This window comes from Elgaria multicarinata, chromosome 1, assembly GCF_023053635.1.
Source record: "Elgaria multicarinata webbii isolate HBS135686 ecotype San Diego chromosome 1, rElgMul1.1.pri, whole genome shotgun sequence".
Taxonomy (NCBI): Eukaryota; Metazoa; Chordata; class Lepidosauria; order Squamata; family Anguidae; genus Elgaria; species Elgaria multicarinata.
The window spans coordinates 2,207,104-2,232,500 of NC_086171.1; the positions used below are offsets into that span (position 1 = coordinate 2,207,104).

At 45.2% G+C, this 25,397-nt stretch overlaps 1 protein-coding gene across 1 annotated transcript; it reads right to left on the minus strand.

Moving 5' to 3' along the window:
- Nucleotides 1-423: 423 nt before the first annotated feature.
- CDC25A (cell division cycle 25A) lies at nucleotides 424-22,850 on the minus strand. The gene is made up of 15 exons (XM_063122079.1): nucleotides 22,703-22,850; nucleotides 19,604-19,686; nucleotides 18,958-19,009; nucleotides 15,974-16,010; nucleotides 15,342-15,443; nucleotides 11,773-11,892; nucleotides 11,023-11,166; nucleotides 9,165-9,242; nucleotides 7,362-7,514; nucleotides 6,006-6,119; nucleotides 5,791-5,853; nucleotides 5,589-5,687; nucleotides 4,775-4,905; nucleotides 4,193-4,304; nucleotides 424-3,004 (listed from the first exon to the last, which is right to left on the minus strand). The coding sequence occupies exons 1-15, from the start codon at nucleotides 22,846-22,848 to the stop codon at nucleotides 2,864-2,866; spliced, it is 1,575 nt and encodes a 524-aa protein (XP_062978149.1). The 5' UTR covers nucleotides 22,849-22,850; the 3' UTR covers nucleotides 424-2,863.
- Between the last annotated feature and the right edge of the window lie 2,547 nt (nucleotides 22,851-25,397).

Below are 25,397 nucleotides of genomic sequence, written 5' to 3' on the forward strand. Positions count from 1 at the left end.
GGCCTTGTAGACCCCTTCCAACTCTGCTATGATTCTATGAAAAAGTAGATAAAACAGCATCCATGAAGTATGTCATGGAGACTTGATCTTGTGACCCCCTAACCATCCCTGCACAAGGTGGGACTATTTTACCCATCCACGTGCAAATCAGAATAAAGGGATTTTCTCAAGTTGCTCAACTGAAGCTACATTCTAGAAGGGAACCCAATCTTTCACTTCAGGAAGAAACAAGGTGCTGGTTCTCAGACTTGTGAAAATAGCAAGATAACAAGAGCTTTCAACGTTAACTCCAGACGAGTCCCAAGCGATGGCGCACTTCAATGTTGTGCAACTTTTGCCTGGACGTATCAAAAGGTTTTAAAATGACATGATTTTCATACCTGGATGTTGGAGTCTTTGAGCAATCGCAGACAAAGGCAAAAGAACATATTGGGCAATTTATTTCCTGAGGCCACAGAAGCAGATAATTTCAGCAAGATTCCTTGCAGGAGCCTTAATATCATTTAATTTCCCCCCTCACCCTAAAAAGCATTTATATTAAAAGCACATTATTTGCCCTCAGCTTGAATGAGATTATGTGCAAATGTCAAATTAAAAAGACAAATGGCCACTTGGAACAAACAATACATGCATCTCAATATCAGGAAGTGGGCTTTCAGGAGATGGAATAAGCACTTTTGAGAATGTTCTCAGGAAGGCAGCAAGGAAACTGTAGAATGTCCTGGCAGACAGCTGGTGCCTTTCAAAGAATGGAGGAAAGCCTGGGCGTTTGTGACAGTAATTCAGCCGGTTTAAGCACTCACCAGTTTGAGGACCACATCCTTCCAACTGCTGGATGGGAGGCCGCCTTGCACTCAAGTGCATTGTATGAGTTACGCTTGAGTTGCAGGGGGATGGGGAACACTGAACACTTGCGCAGAGGCCAAGTAATAGCATGGCCTAATTCAGGGGTGGTCAAGCCACAGCTTGCCTGCAGCCCCCCAAGGGACCACTGCTAGATGGGGGTTTCTGAGCTGCCTCAGTGCAAAGCTTTCATTTGGCACCACTTTGTAGACCTACTGTTTTCCCAGGCTCCCCCACCCTTCCCATGGTACAAAATGTGGCTTCTGCCCCCGTTTTCTCATATCATGAGGGAGGAGGAGGAGGAGGAGGAGGAGGGGGAGCACAAGACACACCCTTGCAGCAACCACCCAGGTTTCTTTTTCACCTCTTCGCTGCCTCTTAAATTTCTGCTTCCCCTCCCACCCTTCCCATGATAGTTGCCACAGCCCCCAAGTGACCGAAGGACACGGCATTTCACCTTTGCCTCCACTCACTTTTCCTGGCACTATTTTTCTTCCTTCTTCGTTGCTGCCACCGCCAACCCTTGCCAGGGTTGGAGCAGACACTCTGGCGTCTGGCTCTATGATTAACGCCCCGAAGCAAGGGCTTCCGCTAGAAAAAGATGCTCTTGCCAGCAGTCTTGGTGGGCTCTAAACAGAGGCAGTCAGAGGTGTGACAGGAGCTTGAACAATTTAACATCCACAACAAAGCAAGTGTAGCTATGGTCATGTGGCTGGAATGCTGTGTGGAAGTACATTAACAAGGTAATAAGATGAAGCCCACAACTGGTTTCTTATGAGAGTATGGGGGGGTGGGGGTGGGCAGTCTTTGCTGAAGCTTGTGAACCCATTTTTTTTCAGTGTTACATGTAAATATGAACACATATACTTGAGCTGACGTATCTGCCAGGATTAGAACTACTCCAGCCCTTTCTACCACCAGCATTTAGCCACGGGGATAAAAGCCAAACAGCAACTTCAACAAGCTTACCGTAGCACCTCGCTTTGGCCATGCCCTCCTTAGAAAGCACTTGGGTAGCTCCATCCTTAGCGTTCAGTCATTTAAGAGGAAGGGAAATACTGGCCTTTGTAACCCTTCCTCCCTGAAGCAGGTGCACAAGGGAGCCAACTTCTTTAAAGGAGTTCAGTAAACCTCAGGTTAGAAATGATGGGGTGGGGAGAAAACACACCTCGATTGCTCCAGGCCAGGTTTACCTTCTAGTGGCCTGCTACAATCCTACCTCCTTAATGAACACACATGGTGTGAATATATTATGCAGTTCGCTACCTTTGGCACAAGGCCACTTCAAGCGTCACCTCCTGCTCTGCGGCCTTTATGTAAAGTGCCACTTCTAGCACCGCGTTTCTTTTTTTTTTATGAAGCAGTTAAGGTGGAGTCAAAAACAGCAAGTTGACAACCTGAAGCGGATTCCTGTTTGGCAGCAGGTAAATACTTTGATCCAAGAAGCCCATTCAGTTCCGGGAAATACTTGTCCACACATCTTCATCACAAGCACTCATATGCAGTATTTCCTGCACATGAGCTAAGCAAGAGAAAGCAGACCTGTGGCTCACAGGTGAGCTCTTGGAGACTCATCCTGCTGGTTGGGCTCCCCAGGGCCACGAATCAACCCAGGTAACTCAGCCTCAGGGTAAAATTAGCTTCATATGACTGTATTAAAAATAAAAAGGGCACAATTTTAAAATCCACACGACTATCTTACAATGAAGACTCCACAGAGCAGTTACATTCGCCTGCTTCCCACATGTATGCTGCTTACAAAGATTGTCTTGAGAAGCACATGGGAAAACCCAGGATTCATGAACAGAATGCAGACTCTCGGCCTCCATGCTTCCAAGGCAGCAATCCCAGCGCTCCACATTGTTTCATTGGAAGAGATTCGGTGGGGGGTGAAGCGAAGACCATGCGAGGAATAACTTAAGTCCTGCAAGGCACGTGGCTGAAGTAACCGCTTGTGCCGCCTGAGATTCCCCTTGCAGGCTGGGCGGAATCCAGCTGCCCTCTGCCCCGCCGGCCACTCTCAGAGCTTTTTCAGGCGGCTGTAGTGCTCCCTTTTGCTCTTCTCCCCTGCCCACGTCCTGCTCTTCGTGCGGAATTTCCGTAAGTCCTCCTTGAAGTCTTCATGGTGCATGGGGCGATAGCTCTGTGGTTCACAGTAGCTCTGTAACAAAAAGCAGCGGTTTATAGAATCATAGAACAGCAGAGTTGGAAGGGGCCTACAAGGCCATCGAGTCCAACCCCCTGCTCAATGCAGGAACCCACCCTACAGCATCCCTGACAGAGGGTTGTCCAGCTGCCTCTTGAAGGCCTCAAGTGTGGGAGAGTCCACCACCTCCCTAGGTAACTGGTTCCATTGTCGTACTGCTCATCAGTAATTTTATCAGTAATAAAAAATTTCCTGATGTCCAGCTGGAATCTGGCTTCCTGTAACTTGAGCCCGTTATTCCATGCCCTGCACTCTGGGAGAATCGAGAAGAGATCCTGGCCCTCCTCTGTGTGACAACCTTTTAAGTATTTGAAGAGTGCTATCATGTCTCCCCATAATCTTTGTGCAATTTTTTTGCACAAGGGCCCCTTGTGATTAATTCACAACTCCTATGCAAACAAACTCCACCCAGATCCTCAGGGGTGCCAAGGTCTTACTTAGTATCCGTTTCTGTCACGGGAGTTCCCCTTTCCAAATCCCTTCTGGGCTGCAAGCCTCCCCAATAATGCCTCTGGCCCACAAGACATGGAGAGCCAAGAACTGGTTCAACTAAATCTGTACACAGAATCAAGTCAACACCAATTTCCAACTAGGAGGAATGAATGACTAGGAAGATGATGCTACGGAAGGGTTACCGTAGCATCATCTTCCTAGTTATTCATTTCTCCTAGCTGTGATCAACAATTCGCTCACCATGGCACGCCTCCCTTTCCCCACAAGCCTTGACCCTCCTGAGAATGAAGGTTGTGTGTGTGCACTCCTTAGGCACTCCAAACAAGGCACATTCGCTTGATAGGGAAGCCACAGAAGAGTTACCTATTATTGCACACTTCTTAGAAGAAGAAGAACTTGATACTTCCTTTGCTCTTTTATCTCAAGAGTTCACGCCCAAATGTGTTTAAACCCCTGGCAAGTATAGGTCCAATTTAGGGCAGAATTATAGGAAATCTAGGCAATAAGAGATCACACTTCCATCTCTCATGACCACTACATCAAGTCCCTCTCTCCCCTTTGGTGAGCAAGCCTGACTTAGTTTATTTTAAAATAGGACTATATTGTCTCCAGACTTTCAGGAGGGGCAGGATACCAATGCGATCAAGGCACAAACAAAAGGAATGCAAAATTAAACGAAGTAACACTTACCTTGCATTTTAAGAAGAAGTCCTTGTAGCCCCCTTTCAGGACATACAGTTCAGGGTAGTGCAGACTGGGGTACTCATTGCCAAGCCTGTCTCTCTCCCTGACAAACCGGCACCTGTAATGGGGGCAGGGAGAGAGAGAGAGCTCAGAATACTTCTCACAACGTTCAGTAAGTTATATGCGCTGCCATTTCTAATACGAGGACCCCACCACTGAGCATGTTTAAGTGCTGTATAACAACATTCAGGAAATAGTTGGATCACCAAGGCCTCTTCTTTAAACTAAGCAATTCCTTCACCAACCAAGTCTTGTTAACTTCTCACACCACCGCTCAACTTTCATCTACACCACTCAGTACCAATTCCTTTACGGATCAGCCCAATGCATCTAATGAAGCAAGACTTTTGCCACAATAAATACGTTAAATCTTTTTGATGAGAGCACAGCAAAAAGTGTTACGTGGCCAACGTAACACTACATCTCAGCTTACCCATTTTTAAGCAGCTGCACACAAAACCACAGGTTACCAAAGGTCCCAATCCATGCCAGTGCCAAAGTGAGCAGCATGGCATTAAATGTACTCACATCCGAGGGGCCCGCTCTGATGAGAACTCGCAGTGGAAGACGATGATGACTCGCTGGTTGCCAGATGACATGATGGGCTTTTTCAGCAAGAACTCCTCTACGTCTTCTTCCATGTGAAGGTTTACAGCACCCTGGGAAGGAAAGTCCCAGTGGTCATTTGGTGGGGGTGGCGTGCCAAATAACTTGTGGCATCAAACACAAGTGACTTTCAGACCTGCTCTTCAGTCCAATCTCACTTCAGATTTCAGGAGAATTCAGTGTTAGCAGCTGAAAAGATGCAGCCCACTTCTCCACCTCAATATTTTGTAAACTGCCCGGAGAGCTTCGGCTTCAGGCGGTACATAAATGTAATAAATAAATTAGGCATTCTAGAAGCAGAGGAAAGCAGACAGCTGCTTCATGGCTTCCCACACAACATTCTCTGCATCCCTGCAAGTGTCACCCAAACACACATTTTCTTTGGGCAGTTAACTTTTTTTTAACTATAAAAACTTTTCAAAGGTCAGAACAAAATAAAACCACAGTCTATGATTGAAACCATTAACAGCAGCAGCAGCAACACATTAATGCAGCTGAACTAACAGCACTAAAAAGATCTTAACATTAAAAGACCTTGAGAAAAGTTAAAAGGCGATAAGAACACCACAAGGTGGATGCCAGGCGAAGGTGCATTTCATGGTGGAGGCACCGCAGCTGGGAAGGGCCACTTCCTCAAAGCCACCCATTGCATCAACACTTGGCAGTGGCACTGAGAGAGGGGTTACATCGATGCCGCTAGAATACTCCTAGCGCCAATATCAGCACTTCTGCCTACCTTGATATGGCCTCCTTCAAACTCATAGGGGTATCGGCAGTCAATGATCACACACTCCTTAATGAACCTTGAAAACTTGCCATTCAAAACTGCAACGATCTGTGGAGAAGAGGAGGGCAAGTATTAGACTTCCAGGTACACTGCCCCATTACCTATAAACACTCGCTACAGATTTTGGGGGGATGTAGCCTGTGCCACTTACCATTTCTGGGTCAATATACTTCAGATCTTGGTGTTTCCCATCTACAGTATGGAAAAGGTAAACCTAAAGAGACCAATATAAGAATCCTTGCTCAGAGTAAGGCAACAGCACAATCTCAGGGCAGAACACAGAAGGAGAGTAAAGCACACAGGGCCTCCTCCCAGTGATGGAAGACAAGCCAACACATCAGAAGGCAGGGGGGAAATCAGTATTACCTTTGAAAAATCTCCAATAAGATCCCTTTGGTCACTGTCCAAAATGCTCTCTATCTCAGCTGAGGAGGAGGAGGAGGAGGAGGACAATGACTGCGTCCCAACCAGAACCAGACTCTGAAGAAATAGGAAGAGACAGATATATAAGACTGCTGGACTCAGAGTTCGTTTCAAATTGTGTTGTTAACAGAAGCATTCTATCCATAAATGTCATTCAAGGACGATGTTGACTAGCTGGAAGGATTCAGAAACGAGCGCTAAGGTCAGCCAGGAACAAAGGGAGAAAGAATTAAACTTGTTTGAAGAGCATTTCCTAAAGTCTAAGAAGCAAGGCTTATATGCTCAGTAGGTTTCTTGAGATTTGTGAGAAAGTGGGAGGGGACTCCGTCTCCACCCACTGCCAGGACACAAGAGTCCTCCAAGGGAATTCAGGCTTCAACAGAACAAGTGTTGCCCACCCCCGCGTCAAAGGTCCTGCCTCAGAGCTCTCTGGCCCTGCTCAGATGACCATGCTGCATAGCGGTTCACATGAACCACTATGTGTTGCTGTCAGACGAGCATTTAACCACCCTCTACAACGTGGTTAGCCTAACCACTCCCTAACCACCTACCGTCAGGCAGAATCCTGCAGTCCTCTGGCCACTCCCTCACACATCCCAGCATCCTCAGTGGCCCAGACTGCTGGCAGCGGCCATTATAGGCCAATGATACTTACAGTCAACATGTGCATTAGCACATTTATTTTTGTGTTCTCCCAAACCAAGACGATCCCATTCCGTGGACAGGGATGACAGTGCTGCTAATGGCCAAAGGCGAGATCGCCCATTTTAACCATAGAGATCTGGCAGGAGCAGCAGGACTGTTTTCGACCGCTCTTGCCAATGAGTTCTGTGGTAGCACTTTGTCAACCATGGGGGCCTGTTCATATGACACCCTAAGCTAGTTATCGCCGCGTAACTATGCTTCAGCACATGGTTAGTCTGTGATTATGTAGCCACCATGGTTATGAAAAACACTGTTCAGACAACACGCTAAGCCATCATGGTTAACTCAGAACAGTTAACCATCATGGCTTATTGCGTCATGTGAACACAGCCTTTGCCAACTGAAGCCACTGAGCACAGTTCCCTGTACAAACCTGGTTCCTTCCAGAAACCACATACCTAAGAAGCTTATAAAGCCTACACTTCAACATTTAGAGCCATAGGGGAGCATCACCCTTGGGCCAGTAGGGTGGGTGGGTGGGAGGCTCATCCAGGATTCTAGCAAAGGCCTCACAGACAGACAGAAGGAAGCGGATCTAATATAATCACAAGAAAATTCAGCAGGCAGGAATAAATATGTTCTTCAGCCACCAACCGTTAGTTCTTCAGAAGGTGCTCCACAGACATTTCGCCTTCTTTTGCTGAAACCTGGTGAATTCTCTTCATGGGATCTCTCCATTCTTTTCAGGACAGCTTTGGCCATGCTGTACGGCTTGCCTTCCAGGCTCAACAACCTGCACTGTTTATTCTGGATGAAAGCCAAAGCGGCATCAGCATTGCTGGGCAGCCAACAGCATCAACTTCTTCTACACCCCATCTAAAAACAGCGCAGGAATGGCCAAGCTCCACCACAGGAGCAAGAATACTGCACTGCTCAGAAGAGTAAACCCCTCTGGAGAGACTGAACGCTGAGCAGACTGCAGTTAATGAAAATGGCTGTACACATTGCGCGGGCTATAGATTCAACACAGCTCCAGGCAGGACGCTCAACCTGCATCTCGGTGACACATGCCTTAGTTACATCCCGATTGGATTACTGTAACGTGCTCTACGTGGGGCTGCTTTAAAGAGTGTTCAGAAACTCCAGCTGGTTCAAAGAGCTGCAGCCAGATTGTTGACCGGGGTTGGTTACAGGGAACATACAACTCCCCTGTCAAAACAGCTCCACAGGCTCCCAGTCCGTTTCCGGACACAATTCAAAGTGCTGGTTATGACCTATAAAGCCCTATATGGCTCGGGTCCAGGTTATTTGAAAGACCGTATCCTCCCTTATGAGCCTGCCCGTGCTTTGAGATCTTCTGGAGAGACCCTTCTTTCAGTCCCACCATCTTCACAGGCGCGCTTGGTGGGGACATGGGAGAGGGCCTTCTCGGTGGCTGCTCCGGTGCTCTGGAACTCTCTTCCCGGGGAAGCTAGGCTGGCTCCCTCCTTGATGGGCTTTTGGAAGCAGGCTAAAACTTGTTTGTTCCAGCAGGCCTTTGGAGAGTAATTTGGTCCTCCATCTATGTTAATGACTTATAATTTTGTTGCGTATTTTAAACGTTGTTGGGTTTTTTTACACATTTCTTTTCTTAGGTTTTACAATGTATATTTTAAACTTTGTAAGACCACCTTAAGGCCCAGTATTGGCCAAAAGACAGAATACAAATAAATATTATAACCATCATCATCATCAGGATGATCAGGGGTCTGGAAACAAAGCCCTATGAAGAGAGACTGAAAGAACTGGGCACGTTTAGCCTGGAGAAGAGAAGACTGAGGGGAGACATGATAACACTCTTCAAATACTTAAAAGGTTGTCACACAGAGGAGGGCCAGGATCTCTTCTCGATCCTCCCAGAGTGCAGGACAAGGAATAACAGGCTCAAGTCAAAGGAAGCCAGATTCCAGCTGGACATCAGGAAAAACTTCCTGACTGTTAGAGCAGTACGACAATGGAACCAATGACCTAGGGAGGTTGTGGGCTCTCCCACACTAGAGGCCTTCAAGAGGCAGCTGGACAACCCTCTGTCAGGGATGCTTTAGGGTGGATTCCTGCATTGAGCAGGGGGTTGGACTCAATGGCCTTGTAGGCCCCTTCCAACTCTGCTATTCTATGATCATCATCTCCTTACAACTTGGCTGAGACAATCAATTGCACACTTCAACAAAGAAACCTGAGCTCCAAGGATACAGGCAAATAAAAGTTGAATAGGCTTTGACAGTTTAGAGTTAAATGCAGAAGTCTTAGACCAGAGCCTGTATGCCCAACACAATCAGTCAAAGCAGCCCCAAAAGCCAACACCCCTTAAACGCTACTATGCTTGGCACAAAAATACGCTCTATCCTGTACCGGAAGCAATGAAACGTTTTGTTTTAAATGTAATCAAGTTCCATAAGAGTAAGATGACCAACTTACATGGGTACCCTCTCCTTTCTTCATAACTAGAGGAGCCGTCCAAAGGCTTGCCACATCAGAGGGCATTTCTTCATCATTCTGAAGGAAATAATCCTCAATATCAGGAACAGCACACGAAAACCACTACTGGCAGCAACTGCAATGGTTTTAATTATTTTTATTTCATTAATTGCTTATTGTAGGTGGCAGCAGATTGGTATTTGACAAATACTCTGGAAGCCGTAGAAGCCTGAACTTCTGTGCTTAGCTCTTGTGCTATAAAGATATACTGGATGGGGAAGCAGAGCGTGCCGTAACTTGATGGCAGAGGTGGTGAAGAAAAGGTGTTTTTTCCCCTGCTACCACTGCAGCTACAGAGCTGTTTCAACTGGGGAAAATCAGCTTTATGGGGCTAGTTCTATTCTTTGGCATTTATGCTATGGAGTCTTTGGGCCTCTATTGTATCCTTCATGCTTTTTTTTTACTGCAGTTTTCTGGGAAGTGTCATCAGTACCCTGCCAACACCTATTTTATCATTTGTATCTTAGTCAGGTGATGCTGTGGATGTGCTGAAGGGATGGGAGACACAAGTAACAGGCTGGATGAGACGTAAAAGTGCTGAGATGCTGTTGTTGGTGCTTGAACAAGGAGTGTCTGCTTGACCTTGTCTAGCTGGAGTTGGCATTCTCCCTGGAAGGCTGGATTGAGGCAATTTTAAATCTGGCCTCGTCTCTGGAATTTTTGGTTTGAAGCACCTTTTAACAATGTTGGTTGATATTACAGCATCAGTCCTTCTCGGAGAGGAACGACCTCGCTGCAGATAATTATTTTAGAATTTATAAACCGCTCCACATCAAGACATACTGGAGCAGCATACAATAAACTATAACACAAGATACAAAAGGAAAAAAGGAAAGGAACCTCTCGTGCGAGGACTTGAGTCATTGCTGACTCCTTAGAGGGACGCCTGCTTTCGCTGACGTTTTCTTGGCAGACTTTGTGGCGGGGTGGTTTGCCATTGCCTTCCCCAGTCGCAGTTACCTTTCCCCCAGCTAGCTGGGTACTCATTTTACCGACCTCAGAAGGATGGAAAGCTGAGTCGACCTGAGCCGGCTGCCTGAGAACCAGCTTCCGCTGGGATCGAACTCAGGCCATGCGAAGAGTTTCAGCTGCAGTAACTGCCGCTTACCACTCTGTGCCACACGAGGCTCATATACAAGATAAAAGCAAACAAATCAATAGAAGAATGGATGGAATTTATTAATCAGTCAGGAAATGCTCGCTTCAAAAGAGAAGTCTTTGGCGAACACCAAACATAAAGTTAGCGTAGGTTCACGACCGTTCTCAGTTGGAAGCGCGTCCCTTACTGTTGGTGCAGCCTAACCTCGACCCACAGACAACAACCAAGAACGCCTTTTCAGGAAACCTCAGTGATTTGGCAAGGTAACTTCAGGTAAGTTAACCAAATGGTCACTTCAAGGTTATAATAGCTTAGATGTCTGGCTGCCTTTAAAAGCCATTCAGAAATTTCCACTGGTCCAAAATGCAGCAGAGATGGCTGAGGTTTCTGAAGGTTTGCTTCCCCACCCAGAGATCTACTTTGGAAGCCCTTCTCTGAGACCCACCTCTTTCTGAGGTAAGAATAGCACTGACAAAAGAATGGGCTATTTCTGCTGTGGCACCACATCTCTGGCATTCCCTTCCCCATGCAAATGGAAAGACCTTTGCATTACTGCTTAAAATGTGGTTATAGTTAAGCTGCCTTGCAATCCATTGCTGGAAAAGCAGGTAATAATATGGCTGTACGTGAGACATACCTCCTACCCGGGAACTCTGAAAGCTTTAAAGTATTAAATACAATGTTTTCATCACCACTTACATGGACATCCTGACCATCAATTATCTCTAAAAACCCATCATCATCATCATCATCTTCTATTTCCGAGGCCTTTCGAGATCGCCGCCTCAGGAATGCTGGGCTGCAGCCTCCAAGATCTTTTTCAGTAGTTTCACCGCTACAAAACTAAAGCAAAGGATGTTTTAACGGTCACATACTGTTAGTCTTTTCCCTTAGGACGATGGTTATGCATCTAAATGAAGACCAGGAGAGAAGGCAGTTTGCAAACTGTGCATTCTTCCTATCGGCTTGGGTGGATTTTACCTAGAATCACTAGTCTGTAAATCCACAGTTACAGAGATTGCAGATTTCTACAAAACCCACCAGCCTAAAAGAAACCCAACAATACTCAGCTTGCAAAACCAAGGTGCAGAAACAAAGTCTCTTCCTACAATCAAAACTTGGTGCTGGATGACAAGACAGTTGTTGAAGGAGCCAAGTTATTGCAACAAGGCTTTCCTATAGCTGTCAGATGCTGCTCATGCAGCTAAAAGAGCAATGTGCGCTTCTCCCAAGTTGCGCTTTAAATATTAAGCATTGGTGTGGAACTGCAAGCCTACACATACATAATTAAGCAATCCACCTGGCATCTGGTTCAGAAGCCTGAGGTGGCCCCAGCTTTGTGCTCCCCCAATGAGTAAGACTGCCACAATAAGGTTGTCACAACAATGCATTGCTCCCTTCTGGAACAGGGGAAGCTATCCCAAGCCTAGACACTTTCTTAATATGTACCGTAAATGCTGTGTCAGACTTTTGCCTCTGCTCTGAAGCATCTTTTTCATCTTCAAGGGACGAGGTCCGCAGACAGCTACGAGAAGCTGGTTTCGTTGGTTTCTTAAATTCAAAGGGTTCCTTAGGAAAAGGGAGCAAGACAGCCGTTTTACCAATCCGAAAGGGCTCAAAACCCAGAGGGCCATTGTCTGAAAAGAGTTTGTATCCTACCATCTTTGCAAAGAAAACTGAACACTATTTTTGTTCCACCATGTCCAGTCTTCTAACGCTTTACGACCCTATTCATCAAGTTTCCTAGCCAATCTTCCTATAATCTCACGAGTACAGAAGAGACATGATATATGATCAAGGGAGACCATTACTGCCAAAAGCGGCCCTTCCAAGAAATTCCTGACATGTATGGGTGATAACTTTCTCCTACAGAAAGTGGTGGAAGGAACTAGAGGATCGACAATCCTTGACTTGTTATTGACCAATAGGGATGACTTAGTGGATAAAGTGGCAGTTACGGGAACTCTGGGGGAAAGTGACTACGTCATACTTGAATTCTTGATTATGAAGGAGACAAAAGTCGAGCATAGCCATACACGTACTCTGGATTTTAGGAAAGCTGATTTTAATAAACTCAGAACTATAATAAGTAAGGTCTCGTGGCAAGGGAGCCTAATGAGAAAAGGAGTGCAGGATGGGTGGGAGTATCTAAAAAATGAAATTTTAAAGGCACAGTTACAAACAATTCCAACAAGGAGAAAAGATAGAAGACAACAGAGGAAACCAATGTGGCTCCACAAAAAGCTTATTGATGAACTGAAAACAAAAAGGGATACATATAGGAAGTGGAAGGAAGGCCAGGCTACAAAAGAAGAGTACAGACAAGTGGCGCAAAAGTGCCGAAATGGCGTCAGGAAGGCTAAAGCTGTGAATGAGCTGAGATTAGCGAGGGATGCTAAAAGCAATAAAAAGGCTTTCTTCAGATACGTAAGTAGTAAAAGACAGAGGAAAGAAATGGTGGTTCAACTGCTTAATGAGGATGGCAAATTGATAACAGATGACAAAGAAAAGGCTGAAGTGCTCAATTCCTACTTTGCCTCGGTCTTCTCCCAAAAGCGGGTCTATGACCCCCCTGGAAAAAGTGAAGCAGAAATTGAGGGGGCAGGATTGCAGTTTGAGATTGATAAACAAATGGTCAAAGAACACCTAATTTCTTTGAATGAGTTCAAATCTCCAGGGCCCGATGAACTGCATCCAAGAGTAATGAAGGAGCTAGCGGAAGAACTCTCAGAACCTTTGTCTATTATCTTTGCAAAATCATGGAAGACGGGTGAGGTGCCGGATGACTGGAGGAGGGCTAACGTTGTCCCTATCTTCAAAAAGGGCAAAAAGGAGGAACCTGGGAACTACAGACCAGTCAGTCTGACATCCATCCCTGGGAAAATTCTGGAGCAGATTATAAAGAAGTCAATCTGTAAACACCTTGAAATCAATGCAGTGATTACTAGAAGCCAACATGGATTTGTCAGGAACAAATCCTGTCAGACTAATTTGATCTCATTTTTTTGATAGGATAACCTCCCTTGTGGACTGTGGGAATGCTGTGGACGTCATATATCTTGATTTCAGCAAAGCTTTTGACAAAGTACCACATGACATTCTGATTAACAAACTAGCTAAAAGTGGGCTAGATGGAACAACTATTAGGTGGATCCACAGTTGGCTACAGAATCGGACTCAAAGAGTACTTATCAATGGAACCTTCTCAAACTGGGGAGAGGCAACGAGTGGGGTGCCGCAGGGCTCAGTCCTGGGCCCAGTGCTCTTCAACATTTTTATTAATGATTTGGACAAGGAGGTGCAGGGAACGCTGATCAAATTTGCAGATGACACCAAATTGGGTGGGATAGCTAATACCCTGGAAGACAGAAACAAACTTCAAAGTGATCTTGATAGGCTGGAGTGCTGGGCTGAAAACAACAGAATGAAATTTAATAGGGATAAATGCCAAGTTCTACATTTAGGGAATAGAAACCAAATGCACAGTTACAAGATGGGGGACACTTGGCTCAGCAATACTACAAACGAGAAAGATCTTGGAATTGTTGTAGATCACAAGCTGAATATGAGCCAGCAGTGCGATATGGCTGCAAGAAAGGCAAATGCTATTTTGGGCTGCATTAATAGAAGTATAGCTTCCAAATCACGTGAGGTACTGGTTCCTCTCTATTCGGGCCCTGGTTAGGCCTCATCTAGAGTATTGCGTCCAGTTCTGGGCTCCACAATTCAAGAAGGACGCAGACAAGCTGGAGCGTGTTCAGAAGAGGGCAACCAGGATGATCAGAGGTCTAGAAACAAAGCCCTATGAAGAGAGACTGAAAGAACTGGGCATGTTTAGCCTGGAGAAGAGAAGATTGAGGGGAGACATGATAGCAGTCTTCAAATACTTAAAAGGTTGTCACACAGAGGAGGGCCAGGATCTCTTCTCGATCCTCCCAGAGTGCAGGACACGGAATAACGGGCTCAAGTTAAAGGAAGCCAGATTCCGGCTGGACATCAGGAAAAACTTCCTGACTGTTAGAGCAGTGCGACAATGGAATCAGCTACCTAGGGAGGTTGTGGGCTCTCCCACACTGGAGGCCTTCAAGAGGCAGCTGGACAACCATCTGTCAGGGATGCTTTAGGGTGGGTTCCTGCATTGAGCAGGGGGTTGGACTCGATGGCCTTGTAGGCCCCTTCCAACTCTGCTATTCTATGATTCTATGATTCTATGATAGGCAGGGCTGATCGTCACTGATATGCATTTATGGTGGGATATCTAAAGGAAGGTAAAAAACCTGCATCTGTTAAAGTGGAGCACCAGATACCATCATTAAGTCTTTATCCTCCATGAATATATCAATGCAGTGAAAAGACTGCCCTGTCTGGAGATGACCCTTTGAGGCACATTAAAGTTACCGCTACCTTGGAGCAAACTGCATCAGGTTCAACGCAAGAACTAGAGAAAACGCTGCCCCCCAGAAACTTTGGTAAGGAAACAGAATTAGCAACACGGGGAGAGAAACAGCAACATGGTTGAGAGGGACCAGCATAATCCAAAACATTGGGATGGATGCAGATCCAGTCGCTTACAGTAGTTTCATTGAAATCAACGGGACTTAAGTTAATCACGGCTAAATTAAGTCCCATTGATTTCAATGAGCCTACTTAAAGTATGACTACATTTGGATTCACACCACTGGCTGGAAATTACTCCTCTGATAGAGAAGATATCTGCAAGTATCCAGCGAACCCTGAGCGTAGCCCACTTCTTGACTCGCAGCCAGGTATTTCACATTCAGCATTGTACAACAGCAAGTAAATATCAGGAGGGGCATTGCCTGCAATAGCATCTAAATAAATGAGAAACCATTAGATTAAAACATAATAAATAAACTCTGCATAATCCTATCACATTCTGTAGTGTTAAAAAAAATATCCTTCTACGTATGAACTACTGTGGTGTTTCTCCAAACTGTTTCAAGCACTTGGGGCATAACTATGACAATCTCCCCATTTAGGAATACAAAGAAACTCACATTCTCTTTGTTTTCCTCGGGGCCACACGCGTGGAAGACGTCACAACCTAGCAAATCTGAGTGGCTCCTCTTCAGAGCAGGACTGCATCCCAGAAGGTTGTGCTGCAAAGTTGAGAAAAGCAAACAGGAGTCAAATTCATGTGCCTCCATTTTGTCTCAGGGAACAACCTAACAGAACACTAGGAACCCAATTTAATTAGGAGAACATAAAATAAATTTTAGCCACTCTTTTATGCATAGATGCTTAGAGAAAACCGTACGTTCTGGCGTGAAGCAATTTTATTAAGTGTGCAAAACGGATAGAAGGCCTCTGAAAGTAACACCATTACGTTGCAGATCCCACTGGGAGTATCTGTCTGGCCCAGCTCAGGCATATATCACAGGTTCCTAGGCCAAAGCCAAGGGTTTCTGGAAACAAGCACCAATTATAGGAACCACCCATGCAGAGGACTGTAAGAATTTCACATCCTAGATGCCAACACCAAAATTTCCCAGCGCCTACACTGTAACATTTTTCAAGCCATAGATATGAGGCTTATGCAGTCTGACATGTCTGCCTCACATTAAAAAGCAACTGAGAAAGCAGAGCTCAATATTGCCAAAGAGGACTCTCCTTCCCAAGCTTAACTTACCGGGAGGGAATGCATTCTTCGCATGGGCACCCGAAAACTGCAAGGAGAACAGACACACACACATACACCTTAAAATGAATTCAGGTTGAATTTCTACATCTAAGCTAAAATTATACTGACAAGAATACATGATCAAATTAGCTGGGTCTAACTTCTCTAGATGTAATTGTCAGCTCTAATCACCACCCAGATAATTTGAACGAAGGTTAAAGGCGCAATCCTACGCATGCTTCGACAGGAAAAAGGTCTACATCTCCCAGCATGCCCCAGGCACCCAAGTCAATTCACTTGAAAAGCCAGGCAGATTTGAGAGTACTTTTCTGGAAGCTGGAAGGAAAGAGTTGACTACTAGACGGCAAGGAAGCAGTTTGTAAGTTCAGCTCACGCACACTTATGCTTCAGCAAGTTAAACCCCATACAAATTCTCTCCTGCATCTCAGCTGCCTGTATTATAATGTTACTGCATTACAGTTACCCTTATAAAACCTTAAGAACCTAAGAAGGGCCCTGATGCTGGATCAGACCAAAGGTCCACCTAGTCCAGCACTCTGTTCACACAGGGGCCAACCAGCCATCGGCCAGGGATGAACAAGCAGGACATGGTGCAGCAGCACCCTCCCACCCATGTTCCCCAGCAACTGGTGCACATAGGCTTATTGCCTCGAATACTGGAGATAGCACCAACAATCAAGGATAGCAGCCATGGATAGCCTTTGCTTCCAGGAACTTATCCAACCCCCTTTTAAAGCCATCCAGATTGATGGCCACCACCACATCCTGTGGTAGTGAGTTCCATAGCTTAACTATGTGCTGTGTGAAGAAGTCCTTCCTTTTATTTGTCCTGGATCTCCCACCAATCAGTTTCATAGGATAACCCCGGGTTCTAGTATTTTGAGAGAGGGAGAAAAATGTCTCCCCGTCCACATTCTCCATATCATGCACAATTTTGTACACCTCTATCATGTCTCCCCTTAGCCTCCTCTTCTCCAAGCTAAACAATCCCAGTTGATGTAACCTTCCCTCATAGGGGAGATGCTCCAGCCCCATAATCACTTCAGTCGCCCTTTTCTGCACTTTTTCCAGGTCTAAAAGAAATATCTCCCCCGCAACAAGGTAGCACAAAGAACAAAAATAAAATCACAATTAAACTAAAAACAAGATCTAGCAGCATAAGAAATACTCAAACCCCCATACAGGATACTAACGTTTTCAAAGGCCATCTAAAGATGGGAAGAGAGGGCCCCTGAGCAGGGGGTTGGACTCGATGGCCTTGTAGGCCCCTTCCAACTCTGCTATTCTATGATTCTATGAGTTAACTTACTAGGGAGCCTCCACTGAGAAGGCCCCATCCTGGCAGGAACCTTTGTCTTTTTGCTAATGAAAGGACAAAGACCAGGGTTACAGATACCAAACTGAAGGCACTTGTAGACTTATATAGTCACAACCAACATCCTAATTAAAAATTGAGATGTTCTAATTTGGAGGGCTAATAAAATCCCGATTACAAAAACAAAAAGCAAAACAGAACAAAAAAATGGATCAGCCACAAAAAGCTAACATCCCAGAACACCTTATTAATTATGGCACTATAAAAATTGTTTTTCATGTGAGGATAGGGAGCTGCTTCCACAAAACTACGTCGCTTATCTAGTGGAGAAATACTTCAAAGTCTGATTCCCTATATTTTAATCTTTTTCTCTGCATTCTCACATTCTAATATCATCTATACATCTTCAGCTAGAAACACTTGTTTCCTCACGCCTTTCAACAAGAGTCAGTTCCAACACTACCACCAGACAGATATATATTACCCATAAAATACCTTCACAAACTGACAGAACATATTTGGTAGTGGCAATATTTCACCATTAACTTGATTCTACGATTTCACCTAAAATAAAATCCCATGGTATACTTCAACAGTGCCAGCAGTGTTCAAGCACTTTCTATACCGCCCAATAGCCGAAGCTAATAAGTGTTAAGTTTCAAGCATGGGTGTGCACACATGTCCCTCTCCCATGCCTTGGCAAAGTTGTACCTCAGTCTACCAAGCTTGGGCACAGGCAGCAGTGCAAGCAAGGAAGTTGCAAGTAGGCAGGTAGGGAAGGAAGGAAGTCTCACAATGCAGCCTAGGTCTGAAGCAGTCCAGCATCTTCCAGCCAGGGCTATTCAAAGGTTTTGAACACTAGAGTTGACATTTGTGAACTCTCCAGGATTAGGCAGGACATTTACCTGGATTCAAACTTGGCGCAAAGTGCTCAGAGCACAAATGTGCAGGGACCAACTGTTCAGGGACATGGATGTTTACAAACAGCGCCTCTCCGTTTACAATGAAAACCTCAGCACTTAACTAGTAAGCTTCTAACCCTGCTAGACTTTATACCAAAACAATTCTGTCCGGAGTATCACTTTTAAAGATGACTTTCGACTTAAAACTAATGTTATTAACATTATCAATAAGGACATTTTTATCAGTATGTCACATACCTACGATAATATACACGAGTTCATTCTGACAAGTCACTATAGGCCTAAAAAAAGAAGCCCATAGGAGCAGCCTGGATTTACCAAGAAGGGCAAGACAGAACATTTAAGTTTTCCTCTCTCTTGGAGCATAGAATGTCGGGCAGTGTCTGGCGGAACAACGTGCTGCATTTGCATAGGGAAGTTAGGGTAAGTATAACAGTGCAAGAAAGACTTATTCCCATAACCAGGGTGTCAGGAATGCTGAGGGAGGCCTATTGTGTGACTGTGACTATCATCACCTAGGAAGCGCCAACAGAAGATCCACAACGGAAGTAATTTTACAGCATTCAGGCAAATTTGAAGTATTGAGACCCTGAAATCCTCTGGATACAGTCAATACTCTCACAAACACACTTTCCAAATATATTTTCTATTTAGCTCTTCAGCCTGAGTCCTTTGGAATGCCCCACAAGCAATTTACACACCATGTGAAGCAAAACAGTGTATTTTGTACATACGTTTCATCAAGGTCTTTCATGCCAAGAAGGGTAGGAGAATCCATACAGCAGCCTGCAGATGAGAAATTATAACAGTCACATAATACATAAGCTACACGTATAAATGTGTGTGTGTGTGTGTGTGTATGTTAAGTGTGTGTGTGTGTGTATCAGTACGATCTCCATAATGCAAACAGGAGCTAAAACACTGAAGTTTACCAATGACAACCCAGTGGTTCTGTTCACATGTAACAGCATCTATGGTTTGGACGTGGGCTTGCGTGCCCCTCCTCTCAATTTGATCAAACCATAGTTTGTGATTATACTTCAACTGGACCAACTTCAGCTTGCTTTCAAAACAGAATCTGAATTTATGGTTTTAACTGGATTTCCAATTCTGGTTTGCAGGGGTTTGCCCAGTTCAGGTATAATAACAAACCCGTGCCTAATCAAACAGGGAAATCAAGAAGGGAATTAGACTGCAAATGCAGTATGTTTCCAGTGCTCCAAATCATTTGGAGGATTAGGAACATGACATCTGAACCCACCTAGTGAGTTCCTGGCACAGCTGACATATGGATTAGCGGATTCCCAACTCAAACTGTACTGAAATTTAACATGGAAATAAGCCTAAGAGGTTTTGGGTTATGGATGAAAAGATACAAACCTGAATCTGTAGAATCAGAAGACGAGGTCCTTTGCATATTGACATTCCTTGCTTCTAATGTTTGCATACAATTTTCATTTGAACTGTAAAGATTTAGAAATGCTAACGTTATCCCACAGAACACTGTAAACAAGAATCCTTCCTACAGCAATCAAATAGCGTATGATGTAAATTAAATGCCCTAAAGACACATACTGCTCATGGCAAGTTAGTGCACAGGTCCAGAGAGAATAGCACCACCCTGAAATGTACAAAGATAGTTACTGCTCAGCAGTACTTGGCATAGGCAAGAGCTGTACAGGTGTTTCCACATTCCAGACAGCACCCAGCCTTGGACAGGGGCTCCATCTTTTAATAAACTAACCTCCATCTGGAAGGAATGTTAAAAATGTGACTGACCAGTGAGTTTACAAGGATGCTGTAGGGGAAAATCCCAAACATCTACTTACATGGTTACATCAGGTTTTATTTACACTTGCCAAATCACATACAAATATATAGCAGTATGAAAATAGTTGATGAATGTTTGGGAATATAAAATGTGTCAGAAGAAGCTTAAGCTTATTCAAGCACCACAGACAGAACTTTAGGGATGGTTCAAGCATATCACCCGGATCTCAGCACTTGATGACTTGCAGCTGAATCTGTGAACCAACTTTGTTAAGTAGTATTTGACTTCAATCCCCCCCACCCCCGGTCACAAAGTTCAATACTCTCTCCACTACCATAACCTAGTCCCCAATTTGTTTGGATTGCTTTAAAAGGGGGTTAGTCAAATTCAAATGAGTCGATCCTCCCAGAGTGCAGGACACAGAATAACAGGCTCAAGTTACAGGAAGCCAGATTCCAGCTGGACATCAGGAAAAACTTCCTGACTGTTAGAGCAGTACGACAATGGAATCAGTTACCTAGGGAGGTTGTGGGCTCTCCCACACTAGAGGCCTTCATGTTTCACTAGAGTCATGTTTTTCTATGATTCTAGGAGGATAAGGATTATCAATGGCTACTAGTCCTGATGGCTCTTTGCTACCTCCAGTATCAGTTGCAGTATGCCCATATATGCCAGTGGCTGGCGAACATGGGCAGGAGCGTACTGCTGCAGTCACCTCTTGCTTGAGGGTTCCCCATGAGTAGCTGGTTGGCCACTGGGTGAACAGAATGCTTGACTACATGGACTCTTGGTCTGCTCCACCACGGCTCTTCTTACGTTCTTATGATCAGGGGTTGGGGAACCTGTGACCCTTGAGATGTTGTAGGACAGCAACTCCCATCATTCCGGGCTAAGGATGATAGGAGTCAAGAGTCTCACATCTAAAGAGCCTCAAGTTCCCTCTCTTGTAGTCTTAGGATTGGCTACAGATTTCTTTGCTGCTGCGTCCTCCCGGGACTTCCCTAGAACTGGACTCTGTAACTCTCTCCCTGATATACTTGCTTGCTCCCCAATCACAAACCGAACCGGGCCATGCACCGACTCACATGCAGACTGTGCTTAGTGAAAACAGAAGGAGGGCACGCTCTAAATACAAAACATTCTTGTCCTTCCCACAAATGCACCCACTAGAGATGGAAAATGTCTGGAAATTTTGAAACCGTGGGGAAAAAAGTTTTTTACCGGGGAGGGGGGGGAAACAACAGAAATTTTCAGAAAAATTGAATGCAATATTAGCACTTTTTACAGAATGAAAGTCACTTTAGGAACATAAAATGTAATTATGTCCAAGTTGGTTTGGCATAAAATTATTACATTTGTATATTAAAAATACAGTGTATTCAAACAATTATTACAAACTGAACTTACTTTTCTTTTTTTTACCTTTTTGGTAACAAATGGAGCTACAAGCTCCTGAATTGTTAGGAACACCTGAACTGTAAGGAACTTCTTTGGTTTTGCCAGTTTATGAGGAGCAGGCAAAAAATAATTTAAAAAAACAACACCAGAGGAAAACATCAACATTAATAACGAAGAATGTCTTTTTATGTCTCCACTATTCCTCTACAGTGTCAAGCGGACATAAAGCCCCCATTCCCATAAAAAGAACTGAGAAAAAAGGGGGGACCAAGATTCAATGAATATGCATGAAATTTAATCAGACTCATTTCCTGAGCTACCAGTTCCAGTCTCTGCTTCAGTGGCAGTGCTGCCCCCTAGAGGCAGAAATGCATCCTGCTCTTGCTTTTGAGTTGTAGTCTCAATTTGCAACCTAGGACTTGCTCCTCCTTGTTGCGCAGAAATTGTAATAATCTGATACTATACATATAGCTTTTAAAAATTATTTGGAGAAGTAAATATGTGAACACCTTGTCTTAAACATTTTATTCTTCATGCTAAAATAAAACACCCCATAATCCATTTTCCTTCTTTTTTCGGTTAAAAAAAACACACACCAAAAAAAGCTTCGGGAAAAAAAACAGGAAAAAAACAGTTTTTCCGAATTCTTCCGGTTTTTCCCCCAGGCCTTCACATCTCTAGCAGCCACCTACTCCATTTCCTAAAGCCTAACCTACTATGGTATTATCTTTTTCCGAGTACATCTAACACGTTTAGGAAGTTTATTTATTTATTTATTGCATTTATATACCGCCCCATAGCCAAAGCTCTCTGGGCGCTTTACAAAAAATAAAATTAAAGTGGAACCTTCTAACTCAGAGATGGGGGAGAGGGATATTGAACACGTAGCAGCATATACATGGGGGGGAGGGGGGACGTCTACACCCCACTATTCCCGCTCCCCCAATAATTGCAAGTATTACCATTTCCAGTATAATCAGGAAGACAGGCATGGGGGTGGGGTGTAGATTGTAGGAAGGTGTGTGGGGGAGGGGAGAGAAATTTACTTCCCTTTTTCAAGCCTTTCCCCCAACGCAGTATTTTCCAGATGCGTTGACTACATTTCCCAGCATGCCCCAGCTAGCCATGTTGCCTGAGGCATGCTGGGAGTTGTAGTCCAACACGGAAGCCTACCAAACCCTGCTCTGGCTGAGGAAGCGAGGTGGATGGGAGGATGAATGAGCGTGTGGAGGGGAGGGGAAGGGAAGGGGGCCGCGTGTCCTGAGGGCGAGCGCGGAGAGGCCGAAGGAGGCGGAGGCCGCCCTGCTTACCAGCCACAGCCCAGGCTCCTCCGGCGGTCGCCGGGGCTGGCGAGTCCCGGCGCTTGCGGAGGTAAACGCGGCGGTGGGTCGTGGAGAAGGAGGAGGCGGCGGCGGTGCTGAGGGCCCCGCGGTGGGGCAGCCTGACCGGACTCCATGACGGAGGGAGGCAGCGTCCGTCTCTCCCTGTTATCGCCTCAATGCCGGGTGGCGGAATGACCCTTCCCGCCCTCCGTCGTGGAATAACAACCCAACGGCGCGCGCGAGGAAACTAAGCCAGCCCCGCCCACTTTCCCTCAGGAGGCGCCCGCTAGCGAGAGGTTCGCGCCTTCCCGCCAAAAGCAGGAGCCGCCAATAAGAAGAGAGCAGCCCGGCGCGTGCCCCGCCTTCCTGGCTGCCCTCGAGCTCATGGAAATAACCGGCAGCAAAACTGCCCAATGGAACGAAAGCCTCGATTTCAGGCGACCAATCAAACACCGGAGCTCACAGCTCCTCCCCTTTGCAGTGTGGAAACGTTCATCCCCGCCCAAGTACAAGGTGGGAGGAGGGTGAGGACGAATCGAAAGCGTTCTCTCCGTGCCGCCAATCGCAGAGAGAGTCCTTGATGATGACGTCAAATGAAAAGCCGCAGGTTTTCTATAAGGCGGGTTATCACAGCGCAACCCCGCCTACGCGGTGGAAGGGAACCAATTAGAATAGAGCAGAGAGCCACGCGGGGCTACAGAGATAGACAAGGTAGAGTCACATACGATCCTTCTTTTCCGGTTTGAGTGGGCAGCTCCATTTTACCCATGTACATGTACACTGATGGTGCTATATAAATAAATAATAATAATAATACCCTGTTGGAGATGTCCTATCGCAGGAAACGAAAGAACATAAGTAGAGCCCTAAAGCTGGATCAGACCAAGGGCCTACCTAGTCCAGTATCCTGTTCACACAGCGGCCAACCAACTGCCCCAATGGGAAAGCCACAAGTTGGACAGAAGTGCAGCAGCACCCAGTAACTGGTGCACATGGGCAAAGTCGGGTCTGAAAACATTTAAACAAAGCCCTATGAGGAGAGACTGAAAGAACTGGGCCTGTTTAGCCCGGAGAAGAGAAGACTGAGGGGAGACATGAGAGCACTCTTCAAAGACTTGAAAGGTTGTCACACAGAGGAGGGCCAGGATCTCTTCTCGATCCTCCCAGAGCGCAGGACACGGAATAACGGGCTCAAGTTAAAGGAAGCCAGATTCCGGCTGGACATCAGGAAAAACTTCCTGACTGTTAGAGCAGTACGACAATGGAACCAGTTACCTAGGGAGGTTGTGGGCTCTCCCACACTAGAGGCCTTCAAGAGGCAGCTGGGCGACCATCTGTCAGGGATGCTTTAGGGTGGATTCCTCCATTGAGCAGGGGGTTGGACTCGGCCTTAGAGGCCCCTTCCAACTCTACTATTCTAGGATGCGATGAAGAAAGAAGCACAATGGGAAGGAATGACTGGAAGAGGCATAATGAAAATTGCCTTTGCAGTGAATTGGAAGTGGCTTTATATATATGTATATCCAAAACCCAGGGCTACAGCATAGAAGATATGTATTCATATATAAACTTACTTTCCCTACATCGAAGGGTTTTATACGTGTCTATTTCTCCCTCCCCCTCAGCCAACATGTAACTTGCAACGCTGATACTTTCCAAGGAATAGCCCATTGCAGCGGAGAAAGGGGTAAAAACAAAGTCTTGAACCATTTTAAAGACCTAACACATATAGGCATGTGCTAAAGTGAAAGGCAGAGAATGGACATTGAAATACATTCGTAGAGGGGTAGCCTTGTTAGACTATTGCAGCAAATACAACAAAAGTCTTGTGGACTAAGGAATTTATTGTGGCATCGGCTTTCCACTCCAAACATCTGTTATGGAAAGTTTTAGGCTTATAAGTACATATGAGGACCAGGAGTGGGGAGGGGGCAAGGATTGTAAAAAGCGAGGAAAGGAAGTGACAATCTCATTCACAGTGCAGTTGTTGGTGATAACACAAACGTCCTGGCACTATTTAAGCCAATTTATTATTATTTATTTATTAAATTTCTATACTGCCAAATAGCCGAAGCTCTCTGGGTGGTTTCCAGAAGTTAAATGCAGCAATATGGCTGCAAGAAAGGCAAATGCAATTTTGGGCTGCATTAATAGAATTATAACTTCCAAATCACGTGAGGTACTGGTTCCTGTCTATTCAGCCCTGGTTAGGCCTCATCTAGAGTACTGTGTCCAGTTCTGGGCTCCACACTTCAAGAAGCACGCAGACAAACAGGAGCGTGTTCAGAGGAGGGCAACCAGGATGATCAGGGGTCTGAAAACAAAGCCCTATGAAGAGACACTGAAAGGACTGGGCATGTTTAGCCTGGAGAAGAGAAGATGGAGGGGAGACATGAGAGCACTCTTCAAATACTTAAAAGGTTGTCACACAGAGGACAACCATCTGTCAGGGATGCTTTAGGGTGGATTCCTGCATTGAGCAGGGGGTTGGACTTGATGGTCTTATAGGCCCCTTCCAACTCTACTATTCTATGATTCTATGACTACTAGTTCACTACACCCAAAGTTCTTCCTTTATTTATTTGATTTGTACCCCATTTTTCTATCAAAATGGCTCTCATGGCAGTTTACAACCACTGATAAAACAACAGTAAATAAACATATTAAAACATAACGAGTAAAA